We start from the raw sequence: 19,003 nt of genomic DNA on the forward strand, positions 1-19,003 counted from the left end.
AAAAGCGTTTAAATACAACAAATACATTCCCAAGTATATGTTCACACGACAGCATTTTTAAAACATGACGCTTTTTTTCGAACAGTTATGCATAATTATTCAAATTTGAGCGTTGGAAATAGATTTTCATTTAACTGTATTTGAGAGCTCTTTTAACGTCCGTTAAAAAACCTCTCGTTCGAATGAGGGTTTAGGGTTATAATGTTAAATTCTCGAACGCTACCATGTGTTCATGATAACGATCGGGATCGACAGCTTAACTTAATCTCCCGCTTCCCAACTGTGCACTGACAGTTGTTGCTGAAGACTACCCAAGGATCTCGCGATGTACAGCCACACCGTAACCACTGGACCGACGCGGTATTGAAAAAACTATACATTCATAATATTATGAGGTTCAACACACATGCCTCATGTTGTTATGTGCACTGGAGCAAGTGTTCATTGCCCGCACTGCGCAAGTGCACAGTGGTGCACAGTGGTGCACAATGGTGCACAATGGTGCACAGTGGTGCACAATGGTGCATAGTGGTGCACAATGGTGCACAGTGGTGCACAGTGGTGCACAGTGGTGCACAGAAGGTGGTGGCATCAACCACTACAAGCTTCTGAAAGCTTGGTCAGTTCAAACAGCGATGCGGAACTCGACGTTTTAATGATTATGTTTACGTCACCATACATCATGACTACACATGGTAATGACAATAATTGCTTCCAGCTACCATAGAAGATATTGTAGATGCTAAATAATTACACGCCATGGAATCTAAGTTATTATAGTGAAAAAATATTATAGAGAATATTATAGAGAAAAAAATTTTGATTGTTTGTTAATTTCCATCGAATAGGTTCTGTAACTACTGGATAGTTTAGAAACAATCCTTCACCAAGGGAAAACTACATTATCAGGGAATAACATTTTAATCTCGTATCTCTACGTGAACGGGAACTACGCGACTGAACGCGGGTTCTGTAAGTAGGTAATGATGGTCACGGTGTCGCAGGATTTACGAGACCGAGGTCCTGGCTTCGATCTCCGGCATCACTTAACATCAGGTTTTTCTCTATATAGGCGATGGTATTTCTCAGGTGAATCATATAAATTCATTAATTTTATCAAAAAAGTTATTATCACAGAATGCGTAATAGTACGCATTATAGGTATGTATACAAAACTATCGTTCGACCGCGAATTCGTCCGCGTGGAGTGGTTCCTTACATTCTTCAAAATATTATATAATTATACATTTAGAAGAATTCTGTAAAAGAGCATTTAATCTACTTTCCTGTGTAGACTATTGTTACGGTCCTACTCGCTGATCGGCTGTTTATATTGCCTGTAAAGTGTATACTTAGGTCTATTTATTTGAAGCACCATCATGAACTGTATTTCATTTGATCATCGCTGTTCCGCAGGCGCACTGCAGTATGCGCTGACCACACGCCCTGCGCTCGAGGCAGAAGGCAGTTGTCCATGTTTGGCGACACTTGCGATGACGAGTAGAACACACACTGAGTCGCACTCAATCGTAAGTTTACGATTTCAGTAATACTTTACTGAAGACCCATCTGCCGTATAAAATACCGTAATAAGAAATAATGAACGAAATAACGATTGATTATCATCATCACCATTAACAGTCGATGAACGTCCTCTGTTGAATAGGTTTCTTGCATAGATTTCCAAATATCACGGTTTACGAACGTAAAAAAATGTAATAATATTAATAAATCAATTAAATCACTTTACAGATATGTCATTCTCATTTATGTTACAACAGTTGGTAGGTATTATTTTGTACAACATCTCTATACTATACTGTCTATGCACATGAGTATAATAATTTTGATTATAAGGTCCTAAGGCTGCAAAACTGTATTTGAGAGATTTGCGAAAATCTGATGGTTATTATAGTGTTAATGTTTGTTATTCTTTCACGTCGTGACTACAGAACCGAATTAGCTGAAATTTGAAATAGATATAGATTATAGTCTGGGCTAACAAATAGGCTACTATTTTCCTGGAAAAATTACAAATTAATTTTCGCGGGTAATACCGCAGGCTGCAGCTAATACTTTATAAGGTATAAAGTACTAGCTGCATCCTGCCTATGTGTTAATTTAGGATATAATCTATCGATTCAGTAGTTGCGCCGTTGTAGAGTAACAAACATCCAAACAAGGAGCCGTATTCATCATCTTTAATCGTTCGATCCCCGCTTGATGTACTGTTGCCGTACCTATTCCTAATACAGAAACGACAAGAAAACCCACGAATCTTATTTTCATAGAACGACCTTTTTTTTTCAAGTTTGCCATTGACTACAATCTCACCTGTGATGATGCAATCTAAGATGGAAGTGAGCTCAAATCGTTCAGAACATCAAAAATATAATTACTTCAATATCTACAGGTCACGGTTACCCCCTCCGGAATGGCCCTCTAAGCCGAGGTCCGAGTCTTATAGGACACGCCCTTAGAGAGTCGTTCCGTCCTCTATCTTTATTTCAGCCTTTGGGTCTCATCAGGCGATGCTTCTGCGCTCGTCCAAACCCCCTGGTGTCGCCGTAGTGGTCGCACATAGAGCCATCGGCACTTACTCAACACGAAAAAAAAATTCAACATCTTTTAGAATTAAGATAAGACTATTAATAAAATTAGACTATTTTCCAGACTAAGACTATTAATAAAAAGTAAATAAAAATGGTTGCGGTGAAGTGTGATTGCTCCCTCAACGGAACGAGTGCATTGAGCGCGCAGTCGAGCGAGTGAAGAAGCGCCGAGACGCGGCCGAGGACTAATTGCTGATACATTATTGATGAAGAGGATCTTCTAATGGACATTTACTATATTTTTTGTCTGTCTGTAGATGCACTGGTGAAGGATCGCCGCGCCTTAGTTTGTGGGTTTAGTTTATATACCTGCCCGTGACTTCGTCCTAGTTTCATGTCAACCAAAGATTGTTACTCTCATGCAAGAAATGGAGAAACACTGGAAGATATTACCATCACGTACCTATTCGTAAAGTAAGCTTTACTTTTAAACTAAACATGCCAGATGTGACAGTCAAAGAAAAAACTTGTTAGAGTTGAAAAATTATATTATGCTAAATTTTATAACAATATAAATATAATTCGCATAAGAACTGCCTCTAAAAAAGAAATTAACTCTTGAATAAATTGTTAAAATAAGCTGGTGACGCTGATTTTAGGGAAAAATCGATATTTTGTAAAAACGACGTACAAACTAACATTGGATCCTCAGAGATTAGGTATTCAAAAGCGCCTGATTATTTATGTGCAGTTAGAGCGAGTACACAACAAGTAGGTTACATTTGCTTATGGATAATATTTATAAAAAAATTATTTATAGTTGTCCAAACAGCCAGTAAGTTAGTCTTAAGTATATTTTTATTATTAATTGTTTTTGTTAATCGTATTAGCTGTTTATTTATCACTGACCTGTCTGTCTGTCTGTCGCAGTCGCTGTATATAAATACTTTTAGCAAATGTTGATTGAGTAACATTTGTTAGAGCAATTGATCTGATGAATTTATTGCTATTTATTTTATAGAGAATACGATTAGTATGCATGTGACGACTCATTCTGTATTTCTCGAGAAGGAAGGGATTTGATGAATAGAAACCTTAAAAGGTTTCTATTCATCAAATGAAAACATTACATTACGTTGTAAACGTCTGGACAAAGATTTATAAAATGACATCTATCGTGTAAATCTTAATGTACAGACAGACCAAACAACTTACGAATGTAATTTAGTAAAGAATCAATATTCATCATAATTTAAACAACATAACCCTTTACCGTATATCTACTTGGTTTGTTTAACAAATTACAGAAATGTTTGTTTAAAGAAAACCTAATTTGGAAATGAAAATTCGATTAAATTTATGTTTTATTCGGTCCCATTATAAACTGAGTGTGTATTCGTAAGTCGGAATTGAATTTTTGTACATTTTTACACTTTTGACTGCCTTCTTATTGGATTTTGACCTTTTTTTTGTTCCTTTCCAGTTAGCCCTTTACTGCAATCTCACCTGATGGTAAGTGATAATGCAATCTAAGATCGAAGCGGGCTAACTTGTAAGGGGGAGGTTGAAAATCCACACCCCTTTCGGTTTCTACACGACATTGTACCGGAACGCTAAATCGCTTGGCGGTACGTCTTTGCCGGTAGGGTGGCCGTGATATGCCCAGTTGATATGATTTTTGCCTTCGATTCGGAGGGCGTAGGTTCGAATCTGATCCGGGGCATGCACTTTTAAGAAAACCATTTTTGAAAGAAAACCACCGCGAGGAAACCTGCATTCATAATTCTTTACGTGTGTGAAGTCTGTCAATCCGCACTATAAGCTCAACCCCTCATTTTAAACGGATACCTACTCGTGCTCAGCAGTGAACCGAATATGGGCTGTTAATAAAACCATTAACAGCCAAAAGTTTAATACCAAAATTGGTCATGAGCTTTTTATTTTTTAATAACAGTAAAGTGAGTTCATTAGTAATATAAATATGTATAAACGTTTATATTTACAAAATGTATAAGTGCGGCGACCCATTACGGTGCGGATACAGACGATAATGAGCCGATTAAGATGTTTGGTGAGCCTTGTTGCGGCGAACCAGTTCCGTGTGTCGGCACTCGGCAGTGTCAGCAGTGTCAGCAGTGTCGGCAGTGTCGGCAAGTTGCCAGAGGTCTCACTCAAACTATACACTGCTAACAAAAAGCTGGATACAAACACCATCGTAGTTGTCAGCGACTTTTTAAGTCAACCTGCGTAGACCAACAGAGTACATCTAAGCTCAGGTCCGACGTTGGTGGAGCCTTCGAGCTAAAAACACTTGGTAATGATGTTGCAGTCTCATTGAAGAGTTTACATTAAATACACAGGTGAAAATAAATTGTATGCTCTGAGTATAAAAGCTCCTAAAGCTCGAAACAATCCTCTCCTTATCGTGTTTCCATTAAAAACTGATAAAGATAATGATTACACTGTTCAATGCTATAATCATCTTGCCCCCAAGTGTGTGAGGAGCCTAAACAAAGACTTGATCGTAAAATCGATTAGAAGCGGCACTTAATTATTGCAACGCGAAACAAATAACGCATGCGTCGGAGTGTTTGTGTAACACGTCCGTATTGTTGTATTGCAGAGATGTATTGTGCTTCAATACATGGAAACGAGATAAACAGTAGGTTGCTCATGACTGACAGTAGCCTCAGTCATGAGACTACAGCTATTAATAACGCACTGCAGAGCCAGGTCGTATTCCGTGGACTGGAAGCTTAGACCCACAAGGATGATCCAATGCAGGCTAAAGGAACTGCTATTTGAATATGTAAATAGCACTATCAGATTTTTAAGTTTAGTGTTAAGTTCAAAATTTCTTCGAGGCACGGGGTGTAACACCACCGACTCTCCTACTCCAAGCTGCTGATGAAGATTATTTCGATGAAACTTTTTTATTTTATAGCCTCACTCATGACTTGGACTCTGAACCTATTGATTCGATGCTTGTTTGATGCAACTACATTACATTTTTCCTTTATCCTTTAATAAGTTGAATTCAATTATCAATCGCTTCAAAATAATACAATTTTAACGACATTGAACACAACTTATTACGTCAGCGACCTGCAGTCGGCCGAAACTGTACAAGCTGTAATTAGAGGACACCGTACTGTACACTGCAGCAACAGTTTGTCCAGGAATTGTTGGATCACGATTGACGTCATAACTCATACATTTGCATACAAAATTGCAGAGGAATATTAATTAATCCTCTATAGTTCCACGGTTAGCTAGAGCCAGGCTGGGGCTTGAACCTAAATGCTTATAATTATTTATAGGTTCGAGCTCCGCGTGCTAGACTACTGTCGTTTTGACGAATAATACAATCTTTACGCCTGCTTGAAGGGTACCAATATTCCTTATTGGTCACAATTCAATGGCTCTTTAAGAAATTAAATGTCACGTGTCTCAAACGGTGAAGAAACCTGCACACCAGAGAATTTACTCATTTCTCTGCGTGTGTAAAGTCTGCCAACACGCATTGGGACAGCGAGGTGAACTATTGACCTTACCCCTCTAATTGAGAAAAAACTCGAGCTGTATACGAACTGAGTCGTATATGAGCTGATAATGAATTAAACATTGAAATTACTCTTTAAAAATCATTGGTGATTTATTATTGATACTGCTAAGACTCGCTGGATGCTGGCAGCTCGAGGTCCAGCAGTGGAGGTCCATCGGTCGCTAATGATGATGATGGTGAGGATGATAGTTTGTACTGACTTTTTGAATTTAGATTCGAAAGTTTTAGATCTGATAGCTGTTGTTACATATCTCATCATGATCGCCCATTCACGCTCATCCATTTATATGGGTCATCCATTTGTATGGATCTACTGCAGAGACCTTTGCTATTTGTACTTGTGTGTAATAAATAATGAATAAAAGATTTTTTACTGGACTAACTTGATTTAAGTTACTGAAAGCCCTTTCTTTATACTCACTTAGCAGTAGACCATAAAGATAGGTTGCAGATAAAGAAAGGTACTCTGAAACAAAGAGTTTCAGCGAACGAAGTCTGGGGCAACAGCTAGTTCTATGTAACAGTTTGTGCACATTTATCACATAAAGGTTATCGAGAACTTATGCAAGCTACAGTTGTATGGGACGACAGAGTCTTCTATCTGCTATCGCGATCACGTGCGCAGTCGCCGCGTATGGCGCAGCCTTCACCGCACTCACATAGCTGGCCTTGTTCTGTACAAGGCATTATACTGTTTGAAATTGTATCACCACCCCACTGGCGCAGTGCTCTGACCGGGTGGTTACTGGTTCGATTCCTTTTGTGATGGTAGATCCCCCCTTCTTAAGTGTCTAATTCTTCATGGATACCTTGGCCAGCCATATGGCACGTCGATTCTCTTTCTACAAATGCTAACGCTTCAAAAACTAACAAAACCTTCGACACCTTGATCACGTGACCTGCCGATACCGAATGTCAATCCTATACTTAATTTAATTTTCAAAACGTTGGCGATCGTAGAAAAAGAGTCGGCCTGCCACATGGCTACAGGCCCTTGTCACCTGACGACAGAGACACCGGAATGTTTTGCAAGCTACAGTGACCTAGCAGCGGTGCAAATATGCTCCTCTAGGGATGTTGAAAGCGTATCGGGAGCACTGCAAGCGTCAAACAACTCGAGGATTGATCTCTGCGAGGCGACAGATTCCTCGTATCCATCAGTTCGAGAAATGAATTCGCAACACTAACGTTAAACCGTGTTGCCCTGTCTTCGGCAATCTGTAGAGTATCGTAGACCTTGGAGTAAAGCTAAAGTAACTGAAGTAACAGAAGCATCAGAATACAACACACAGTTTAAGAGTGTTTCTTCATATCAACTGGTAGTTGCAATTCAATTTTGTTAGGGTTTAATGTAAAACAGAAAGCAATATAATGATTTTCAATATAAACTATAATCGAAAAAAAATATTTGACCATAATTTCCCTAAAACTCAGTTACAAGGTCTCGCGAATCGCCACGATCTGCCAAAACGTACACGCCTCGTTGTACGCGAGCTGTTATTGCTAACTCAATATATCACGTATGAGCTAATTTGTTGAGTTAGGACTAAAGCCGAGTGTTCACTTTCGATTTTTTATTTTATTGTACAAAATAAGTGTTACATTGTTTAGCTATACAATTAGCCATCCTCTTAAACTTGACGTTTTTGTGGATGACTAATTTTGTAATTTTGAGGATAGCGAAATTCCTTTTTAGTGCGCTTTCATTTGAGACTCAAGTATGTTTGCAGACATTCGGTTATTTTTCCCCTCTTTTGTCCCCCATAGTTTATAAATGGCTCAACCCATTTTCTTTGAATATGTCTAAAAACACTCGCACATAAGTCATTTTTATTAAATTGAATACTTCGCGTGAGTACACAGCTTAACAATACTCTTCCGATGTTGAGTCACAGCGAACACGACGATGCTCTAACAAAGCTGTGATAAGACAGCTTTCATAATTAAAGCGATCCTCAATTGTGCGCGTTTAATTAATGCTCCACCTACCCTTGAGCCTGACATCAGCTTCGACACGCGAGGTCGGGAGCTGCTACTCGGAACACCGACAAAAAGAGAGCCTGCGGTACCAGACCAGACTCTGATCATTTTATAAAAGCTGAAAGTTTTTCAGCCCATGCTCCTACCAAAGGTAAGTACGGTAGCCAATTATGGAGTTTCGACAGTGATGGATTTGGAAGGCAGCAGGTTTCAGGGATACATAATATCCTTAATTTGTTCTAAGTGTAAAATGGAACATTTTTGATATTCTCTGCGGAATATCATGAAGAATTTTGTCTCCATTCGTCAGACGTTTTGCGTTTTAGCAATATACCTATAGCTTGAAGATCTCTCATAACTATAACAGGAATTTATTGGAAAAAGTACGTTTTAGACATGGGCGGTCGAGGTTTTGGACCCCTATAACCTGCTATCTCACAAAGCTCAAACAGTCCACATTACACAATTGGCTACCGTACTCACCAAAGGTAGGAGTGCGGGCGAACGACGAACTTTATGAACTTGAACCCTTTATAAAATGAGGTATGTCTGGCTGTCGCAGGTTGTCGGGCTAAACCGTTGGGGTCGATTCGATGAGTGATATGCGTATTGTATAACAGTATCGACTAGCGGAAGCGCCGCGGGTGCACCCGCGTAGTTACCGTTCCCGTGGGATACAGGGATTATAAATACGTTGATCCTTAGAACATCAGCTGTCTGCCGAAAATAATAATAAAATAACAAAGTGTTGTATTTAACAAATTAGCCATTTCCTTCTTTCTTTTCTATATAATTCTAAATAGAGCACACACTCGTACTCATAACACAAAAAGATTTGTTCATCTTTGAAAGTAAGTACAATACGAGCATCACCGGGTAATTGTGACAATTTTATATAGTTTGGGATTTTCAATAGTTTGTTTTTTCCTTAAATAAACAGCTAGAGTCAAGTCTGAAAGGTCTGAGTTCGTTCCCTGATCTAAGATCTATTGCTGTATTCCCTAGCCTAGTAAAAGAGGAAAATGGAATATGGTTATTTTTAATTTATGGTCTTAAAGCTAGCTAAGGTAGATAGCCACTAGCCAGTTCTTGAACTTTAGAAGATTGTAAAACTCTTTCCGTGTTATAAAAATAATTTTGATTTGGATATGTGAACAAAGCCTGGACAAGGCTCGGCGGTGACGTCAGCGACTGCTGCGGACCAGAGCTGAGGCTGTATGCTATATAACGCCTCACTTGACTCTCCGAGACACACTCCTCCACGAGCCTCACATTTGGTCGAACACACCTTGCAGACATGAAATTGGTAAACTTATTTTATTATTAAATTGGTATTCTTATAAACACGAATTAAGCTATATTTGAATTTCCGCGTGTTAACGAAATTAAAAAATATTTGGAAATATAAATTGCTCAACTTCCCTATATGGCTAAATCAGGCCCTAATATTTAAAAAAATATTCCTCAAAGCATCCAAAACACAATATCATCGTAATACTTACTAATTATATCCTAACAAAACATAAATATGAGAATGGAATTTAATATTTAAAATATATAAATGGGTGCAAAATATGTATTACTAGAAATACATCAAGTGTTCTGTATTTTGCTACAAACGTGTTTGTTATCAAAAAATTAACAGTTGCACAGTTCAGGTATTTATTTGCACGAAGAAGAAAACTTGGGAAACACTTAGGCGCATATAGCCGGTAGCTGGCTCATCATTTATAGTTTAATTTCATCATTATCTAAATAAATAATAATTAATGAAAAATAGTAATATTACGAAATGTTTTCCATGTGTGTGTACAGTTAGTGGTAGCATCTCTGATGGCCGCCGTCGCGTCGGGCGCGCGCCTGGAGCACCTGCAGCGCGCCTACCTGCCGCCCCACGCCGCGCAGGCACCCTTCGGGGACAACCCCCTCGGCGCCAACCTCGGCTCCAACCTCGGCTCCAACGGATTTGGGAAAGGCCCTAGCGGCAACGGCTTGACCAACGGCAATGGTTTTGGATCGAACGGAAATGGCCACAGCACCAATGGTTTTGGGTCAAACGGAAATGGTCACAGAACAAACGGTTTCGGCTCAAACGGGAATGGTCATAGCTTAAACGGGAACGGTCACAACACAAACGGGAACGGTCATAGCACAAACGGTTTTGGTTCTTCTCAAGGCACCAATGGCTTTTCTAATGGAGATAGAAATGGTTTTTCCGGAGCCACTTCGAACCAATACCTCCCTCCTGATCAAGGGTCTTCTGCATCCCAAGCGGGTTTTGGTATTGGAGGATCTTCTATCAGACGTAAGTAATAAACTTGGGAAGTAATATTTCTATTTGTCTATTATATTAAAATGATATTTAAATATCGTCATCTTCGGCCTATTTTACGGTCTACTACGGATCAGGTTTCCCGCCTTACAGGAGAAGTGATATGGCGTAGACCCACCACGCTGCTGCAACGTGGGTTGGCAGGCGTAGTGCACAATATTTGACTCTTTTGTTGATCAATCATTTCCATGAAGATGTTAATGATAATGACCGCAGCCGACGGCTTAATGTGCTCTTCGAGGCACATGGGTGTAACATCATCAACTTTCTAACAATAGACTGAGAATTTTTCAGACCATTTCAAATGTAACGGAAAAATAATTAAACACAAAAAATAATTAAATATTTAAATTCTAATTAAATTCTTTCTTACTATTACAACTTTCTTGTTACAGCGGCATGCTCGTCCTGCGGTCCCTCTCGGTACTCTCAGTACAAGCAGGGCACGTCTATCCCGGGCACCAGCTATGGAGTGCCGCAGTTCGCTGCTGGAGCAGGCGCAGGATCGTCGGGATCTGGTCCTGCTTTCGGCACTTCTGAACCATCTGACTCTGACGCCGGTACATTCGGTTCCTCTACTGGTAACTTCGGATCTAATTCCTTTGGATCACAAACGTCTTTTAGCTCTCAGGGCGCTAACAGACAATACTTGGCCCCAAACCCCTCCTCTCAGAATCCTCCTCAACAGCCTTTCGATGAAAAGTTTGGCTACATCTATTAAAATTTATTATTCTGCTTTTTTTTCTAAATGTGTTCTTTTTATGTTTTAATAAAATAAATATTTTTCATTTATTTCTTTTACAATGCTTTGTTTTATTTAAATCATGGGTTAAATTATATGCTTAACTAAATAAATATTGTTTTGATGTTGATGAATTAGACTGTTAATGACATACTAGATAAATAGATTACATGCTGTATATTTACAAGCATTTATTTATTTAACGTTACAGTATTTACATACGAGTAGTTACATTTCAAAAATTCATGTAAGACTCTGCATAATCTAAGTTAATTTGTGAATTTAACGAATTGTGTTTTACTCAAAATTCAAAATACATATTATAATAGGTACCCGTATAAAAGTAAATAGAAATAAAATTCTATGTTTGATACAGCGGTGATCCGTAAGTAGTAGATCCAGAGATTAGCACGATCAAACAAACTTTTCAACTTAATACGAATAATACGAGTCGAAGTATATTACAATAATTATAACAGCCAATTAACACAGTTGTTCATTTAAATGGCATCGAGTCGTAAGCTAATTTCAATGATACAGCCCAATACATCGCCGGCCATTACAGTTTGGTCACGGCTCATCGTCGGGTGCAATTTGTGTGAGGAAGTTTACAACACCTCCTTCTTTACTTCTTGTTTTGTGATCGTTTATACTATACTTGTGATTAATCTAACAAAGGAATCGATCGATTCAGCTGTTGATATGCAGTATAGGTGAACACACTGTATAATGACTACCTACTTAGACAATTTATAGATATAATTTAGCAAAGAATGATTTTTTGCTTGATCTGAGACTATAAATAGCAAAGTATACTTAATTTTTTTAGTTTGTCAATTAGTTGTTTTGTTGGTCTAGTCTAGTCTAGACTACACTTAAACTAAAAAAAAAATCAAAATCAAATCAATTTTGACAGTGCTCGAAAGCTTACAGCCTACAGGCATTGAAGATCAAACACATAATACCACCGGACAAGTGCGAGGTAAACTCGCGTGAAGAGGGTTCATTCCGATGTTACCTAACATTGTAATTATAAAATATTAGGGTCATAAACAATTTCTAAATGACAATCGGAATTGTAATACATTTAAGATAGTAAGGTAGTTACAGTGTAGTTTGTTATTTTGAGAGTACTTTAGAACAACTGATTTTACGTATTCAGTTTAACAACGTGACATTTTGTTAATTTTCTTTACTTAAACCATTTGTTTTATACATTTCCTTATACGGTATAGGAATTTAATACAATTCCAAGGAATTCCTAGGAGTTACCAACCTTGAATAGTCTATTTTCTTGAACAATTTGGAAGCTTTTCTATTCGAATTTAAAAAAATATGTCAAACGACGCAGTTTGCACTTTTTTTTACGTTCCCATCTCGCCCTCCAAAAGTGATTTTCATTTAAAAAAAAATTGAGTGTTTCTTTTTTTCCGGAAATGTTCAAGTAGCTTCTATTTTTGTAAACTTTCTGTTTCAACATTACAAAAAAAAACATATTTAATGAGCCGTGATAGCCCAGTGGATATGACCAGAGCCGTGATAGCCCAGTGGATATGACCACTGCCTCCGATTCCGGAGGGTATGGGTTCGAATCCGGTCAGGGGCATGCACCTCCAAGTTTTCAGTTGTGTGCATTTTAAGAAATTAAATATCACGTGTCTCAACCGGTGAAGGAAAAACATCGTGAGGAAACCTGCATACCAGAGAATTTTCTTAATTCTCTGCGTGTGTGAAGTCTGCCAATCCGCATTGGGCCAGCGTGGTGGACTATTGGCCTAACCCCTCTCATTCTGAGAGGAGACTCGAGCTCAGCAGTGAGCCGAATATGGGTTGATAACGATGCTCTTAACACGTTTTTTTATTTTTATCACACGATGCAGTTTACTAAAGTTTAATCTTGTCCCCCCCTTATTCAGATTTCATCTATTCATGGTAGGTACACCTTTGTGTTTGAGTTACAGAAATTGATATGTGCCAAATTTCAACTTAATTGGTCCAATAAATTTGGAGAGAACAGACAGACATTAAAATGTGCGCGAGTGATATTATAAGGATTCCGTTTTTGTACTACGTACGTTTGGAACCATAAAAAGTAATAAAGATATTGTACAATTAACTATTTTTATACTACTCTCTCTGCAGTCTTTCATTGAAGTTCGTGGTTCTGGTGTGATCATAACCTCAAACTGATTCACGTTTTCTACCGGCTTCTTTCGCTGACCAACATTGCGAGCGCAAAAAATATAGATTGTCTTCATTTAATTCTCAACTAATAAATTTTGTATCTTGTAAAGCTTGAGAGAAGAAATAGCTTATTTATTTATTTACAGATCATATTTGGTAGATCTTCTTGCCGTCCTATAGCTTGTAGAAAGATATTCAAAGCTTTTAAGATTTGACCCGTATGAACGTAACAGTATGTTGACAGAGCGATGACAACAAAAGCTTGTAGCCCAAGTGACAGTGTCGGCACAAGGTCACGGGTGACGGCGGCGGACGACAGCGAGCACGTGCGCGCTGCCGGCGCAGAGCTCGTTAGCCGAACTCAGTTACTGTAGCACCTGCCCTTGATCGTTGCATTACATGTGACCTACATAACGACTGACTCCCAAAGAAATAGAGCCTCGACAGCTCCACGGTTAAGGTACAGGCAGTGTGGTCGGAAGATTAGCATTAGATTGTCGCGCCCAAATCCTAGCTCAAGCTTTACGCACCAAAAGGAGAGAAAGAGGAGATCAAAGACAAAAAACATTTACCTACTATTGTTATTGTCCAATGTCCAATTGGATTTTAACAAGAAAATATCAATATGAATACCTTTAGACTTATTACATTTATTTACTAAAATGTTTCCCGCCGTAACAAAACAGGAAACAGTGCATGTTGCTGTTGTGTGCTACAAAGTTATTCATCCATCGAAATTCAGACACACTCAGCAGGTGACAGAGCTCGGAGCTACCCTGTGTCATGGCTCCCGAAATGCTGGTTTGGCGGCAATGCTAAATTTGCAGCTATAAAGCGTCATGGGGGCCGATTACATTTGGTAGATTAAGTAAGTGATAAGAAGAATAAGTGGTTATTTAGGTACTATTTTCACTTTTAGCGGTGGAAAAAAAACTGCAGACTTTAAAAGCAAGTTTTTTTTATTTATCTTACTGATATTGTCAGAAAATTTTAGCGATTAATTAAAAGCTTATTTCCTTCAAAATAAGTAAAAAAATAATCGCGCGGTTTTTTTTGTAACTTTGGGACCTTCCCATTCCATTAGGTACATTACGCTCAAATTATTAGATTTTCGAAATGCACACCTTTTAGTAATTAAGTAACCTACCTTATCTGAGGTGCTAGTTGAGTATTTCTGAAGTTTTTTTTTGCCCTAAACGTACCCACTAATATTAACGGCTCCTATTTGGTGGAAGTACTCAACAACGTGCAAGACATAGGCCATGTTTATCTGCCGCGCTCGAGTAACTGCAAAAATCCCCTCTTCAGCTCCCCAACTATAAGTTTTATTTCCACAGAGATTATAGTGTTCAAGGGGATGTTCATTTTTACCATTTGGGATAGTAACCTCATATTAAAACTATATAGTTGGTTATAATGTAAAAAACAATTGAATTGTATATTATCTAGAAAGTAATGATAATGATACTGTTCAATACCCAAGGCCTGCAGCAGCTGCGACAATACCATCTCTTAATTATAATTTTAATATTTTCGGTCAATATATAAGGACCTCGAATTTTAAAGAAGTCACAGTTTGATTCGATATTTCGGATTAACAAGTAAATTTGGAATAAGTTAAAAAAATAATAACAATATGAATAAGTTGGTAAGTTGTCTAACTGTGTAATACTTACAAGTGTACGTATTTTAATTTAACCCCCATAGCAAAAAGAGGGATGTAAGTTGGACCGTTATGACTGTGCGTCGATCTGATGCACCGTACCTCTTTAACAACATCAACGGGAGATGAATGTGGGGGTGAACAATTGATTCATCGACCCCAAGTGGGGTACCAATTAAAGAGTGATGAGTGTAGGTATGTTTAGTATACATACAGCTACTTCTACATCACAAAATATTAAGTTACATACAAGTAGGTCAAATCGACAAAAGTTATGACGGTGAACGGTGAAATACTTAGTACATTATCAAAAAAAAAATCATTTCATCAGTTGTTATTATTTGTTATTATTTGCTGATTTGTGATCTATTGCAATACTATTTAAACTTTTTGTTATAATTTTCATGATTTTGGTGTTTTTTTAAGAATTACAAAATGAACTTGTGTCTATGGATTATTTGTTATCCTTCTAACCCTAATCCTGTCTAATTACATATATATGCAATTACATATGCACGTCTAATACAAATTATGTTTGGCGGCTAATGTACATAACGCGCACTTTGCTATTAAACATTATATGAAGAAGAACTTAATTTCATGTAAAGCTCAAACGTTCAATCAATCAATCAACAAATCAACAAATCAATGACAAAAGCAATTGACGACGCTTTGGCGTTTGTTAGCATGCTCATGTATATTTCTTTCAGATTTTGGCCACCACAATCGTAACTATGGTTGCTGCAGCTCAGTTGCCATCGGCGACTTATCTCCCGGGTGCAGCCCCTGGTCTGACTGCAGGCGCAGCTGGTGCAGCCGGCGCTGTCAACGGGAACCGCCTGGATGCAGCGGAAGGCGGCGCTCGGCCGCAGCAAGCCGCCGACAGAAGTGCGGCCATTTTGAAAATGACTAACGAAGCTGGAGAGACTGGTCAGTATTAGATATTATTTTAATTCATAAATAACAACAGCATCTTCGAACTATTTTAGTATATCTTAAAGGGATTACTAATAAAAAAAACTCCAATGAAACTATTAGTACTATTTGGATTACAGTAGAATGTTAATAATTTTAATGACCTATCTTATTCATTGTAATAAAAGGACCATTTGAAAGGAGTCGATACACCCCTGCGTTCTGCTGTTAATGCTATACGAGTATGTAATTAAAATTGGAAATTGTAATTTTCTTTTATAACACATTATTGCTCATAAAGTATCTGTTATTTAATCAATTTTAATATCGTAATGTATCTCATTATCGGCTCTGAGCTCTAGTTTCCTCTTAGAATGAGAGGGGTTAGGCCAACAGTCCACCACGCTGGCCCAATGCGGATTGGCAGACTTTCACGCACGCAGAGAATTAAGAAAATTCTCTGGTATGCAGGTTTCCTCACGATGTTTATCCTTCACCGTTTGAGACACATGATATTTCTACCTATTCTTAAAATGCACACAACTGAAAAGTTGGAGGTGCATGCCCCCGGACCGGATTCGAACCCACATCCTCCGGAATCGGAGGCAGAAGTCATATCCATTGGGCTATCACGGCTCAATACGCACATGTGCCGTCTCTCTTCTTGGTCGCATTCTTCATTGCTGAAGGTCGTGTCCGCACTGCAGTCCCTTCGATGCGTTGTTAACTATTCCCCTCCACACAGTCCGGTCCTCAGCTTTTTTAATGGCTGTTGTTACAGGGAGTCCAGTGAGTGACTTAACCTGGTCAGACCCGCGGGTAGGTGATCGGCCGCGTGGTCGTTTCCCTTGCACCTTGCCCACCACTATTATTTTATCCAGGTTATCGGGAAGGCGACGGGCTATATGGCCAAAGTAACTCAAGATCCTCTGATAACATACAGTTGAAAGTCTAGTGGAAATGCGAAGCTGTTTCAGTATCGAGATGTTTGTTCTTCTAGCGGTCCACGGTATACGAAGCATCCGTCTCCAACACCACATCTCAAAGGCATCTATCTTCTTTCTGTCTGTGGCCCTTATCGTCCATGCGTCATAAAGGAAAATTGAGAAGACTAAAGTCCTAACGAGTCTTTTCTTGGTGACATGTGCCGTAATTTAATGTAAAATGCACATGCACACGTAATGTGATATAAACTTTTATCGTCCGTCTTAAAACGTACGGTACTTTTTTAAATTTTATCAAAGAGTTTTTATGTCAGAAAAGTGTTCAAGATTTTATGAATAAAATTAACTTTGTGAGATAAAATATAATAAAAAGCCATTTAATTATTTTATTTTAATAATTTTGACAATAAATGTCAACCATTTATCTGTATCAGAAATACAAAAATATTATCAAATCGTATCAAAATGTCATCATAAGGAAAACAGGCAAAGATGCAAATTCGTTTTCAGAAAGTGTGTTCAAAGTTTGTTTCCTCACAAAATATGTGTTACTAGCTGACTCCGCGCGGTTTCACCCGCGTGGTTCCCGTTCCCGTAAGAATATAGGAATAATATATAGCCTATAGCCTTCCTCGATGTATGGGCTATCTAACACTGAAAGAATTTTTCAAATCAGACCAGTAGTTCTTGAGATTAGCGCGTTCAATCAAACAAACAAACTCTTCAGCTTTATAATATTAGTATAGATAAAATGTCGTATGACATACGTGCGCTTTGATAATTACAGCCTCTTCTTCCTTACTATAGCTCTCGCCTACGGCTCGAACTTGTAATAACGCCCTGGTTGTAATTTTCAACTTACCGCACTTATTGAGACGATAATAGCAACGAATTTGTTATATTTCCAGGTTTCCAATACTCCTACGAAACATCAAACGGCATACAAGCGGAAGAGTCAGGGACCGCGGCTCAGACGCAAGGCGGGTTTTCCTACACGGGGGACGACGGCGACGTTTACACCGTGACGTTCACGGCGGGCGAGGGCGGCTTCCGGGCCCAGGGCGCGCACCTGCCTGTGGCGCCGCCCACGCCCGTCGAGATCTTGCTCGCCTTGAAACAAAATGAGCAGGATGAAGCCGCTGGGATCTTTGATGATGGTAATTATTTACAAATCAATGAAAAATCAAGGAAACAATAAAAGCTGAACAAAATAATTGGAATAAAAAGCAACCATTTGTGTCAGGAGCGCTATCAGTTTTGTAAGACAGTAGACTCGATAGACGTTTTTTGTCCAATAGTTTGATTATAAATTATACATTGACATATTAAAGTTCATGAATTGACCTAATTAATAAAAAACTCTGGTAAATTGTGACTGTAACTGGCTCTACACTATAAACAAAGAGACTATACTTTTAATGAGAACTTGTGAATATTAGAGATCTGTTTGCTCTGTCAAGTTAATGTAAAATAATGCATTAAAAATTATTGCTAATTAGCAATAACTGGAACAATAGTTACTTGCTAAAATGCTTTCCTTTTTATAGGTTTATATCATCCTGAAAAACATGGAATTGAAGGCAAAGGACAAAGCGGCGCAGGGCAAGCATTTGGATCTGCTACTCATCAAGAAAACTACAACTCTAATTCTGGGTACAGCTACTGAGAGCTCAAATAAACAATCCCAGATAATTGTGTTTACTATTTATTACATTAAAATATATTTCCTAGGAGGACCGAAGTTTTGAACCGCGTAGATCCCGTTTCCGTATATCAATATAAAAGTAGTGTATGTGCCAGACTAAACATATAACATTATTTATTTATTATTTATTTTAATTCTTTATTGCACACAAATAAGATACAAAAAAAGAGAAGAGAAAAAAAAAATAGAAAAGTAAGATGCGCAAAGGCGGTCTTATCGCTAAAAGCGATCTCCTCCAGACAACCTTAAATAAAATATTTAAAGAAAGGAAAGCGGATAGTGCAATATAACATACCTATAATAATTATTTCTTGCTTTGTCTGTTTTCTCTCTTTTGCAAGCATTTTCAATTGATGAAAATCTCCTTAAGATTTCGTAACATTTAATATGAGGATTGATTAATTTAAACGAAAACACAGTA

At 38.2% G+C, this 19,003-nt stretch overlaps 2 protein-coding genes across 2 annotated transcripts; both read left to right on the forward strand.

Annotated features, from left to right (window-relative positions):
- Nucleotides 1-9,297: 9,297 nt before the first annotated feature.
- On the forward strand, nt 9,298-11,233 carry LOC112050489 (uncharacterized). Its single transcript, XM_024088757.2, has 3 exons — nt 9,298-9,403; nt 9,913-10,402; nt 10,825-11,233. Exons 1-3 carry the CDS (start codon nt 9,395-9,397, stop codon nt 11,148-11,150), a joined length of 825 nt encoding a protein of 274 aa, XP_023944525.2. The 5' UTR covers nt 9,298-9,394; the 3' UTR covers nt 11,151-11,233.
- A 3,708-nt stretch (nt 11,234-14,941) lies between these two features.
- On the forward strand, nt 14,942-18,902 carry LOC112050486 (pupal cuticle protein 27-like). Its single transcript, XM_024088753.2, has 4 exons — nt 14,942-15,003; nt 15,729-15,948; nt 17,786-18,034; nt 18,425-18,902. The coding sequence occupies exons 1-4, from the start codon at nt 14,992-14,994 to the stop codon at nt 18,541-18,543; spliced, it is 600 nt and encodes a 199-aa protein (XP_023944521.2). The 5' UTR covers nt 14,942-14,991; the 3' UTR covers nt 18,544-18,902.
- Nucleotides 18,903-19,003: the final 101 nt, after the last annotated feature.

The sequence above is a fragment of the Bicyclus anynana genome, chromosome 20 (assembly GCF_947172395.1).
Source record: "Bicyclus anynana chromosome 20, ilBicAnyn1.1, whole genome shotgun sequence".
NCBI lineage: Eukaryota > Metazoa > Arthropoda > Insecta > Lepidoptera > Nymphalidae > Bicyclus > Bicyclus anynana.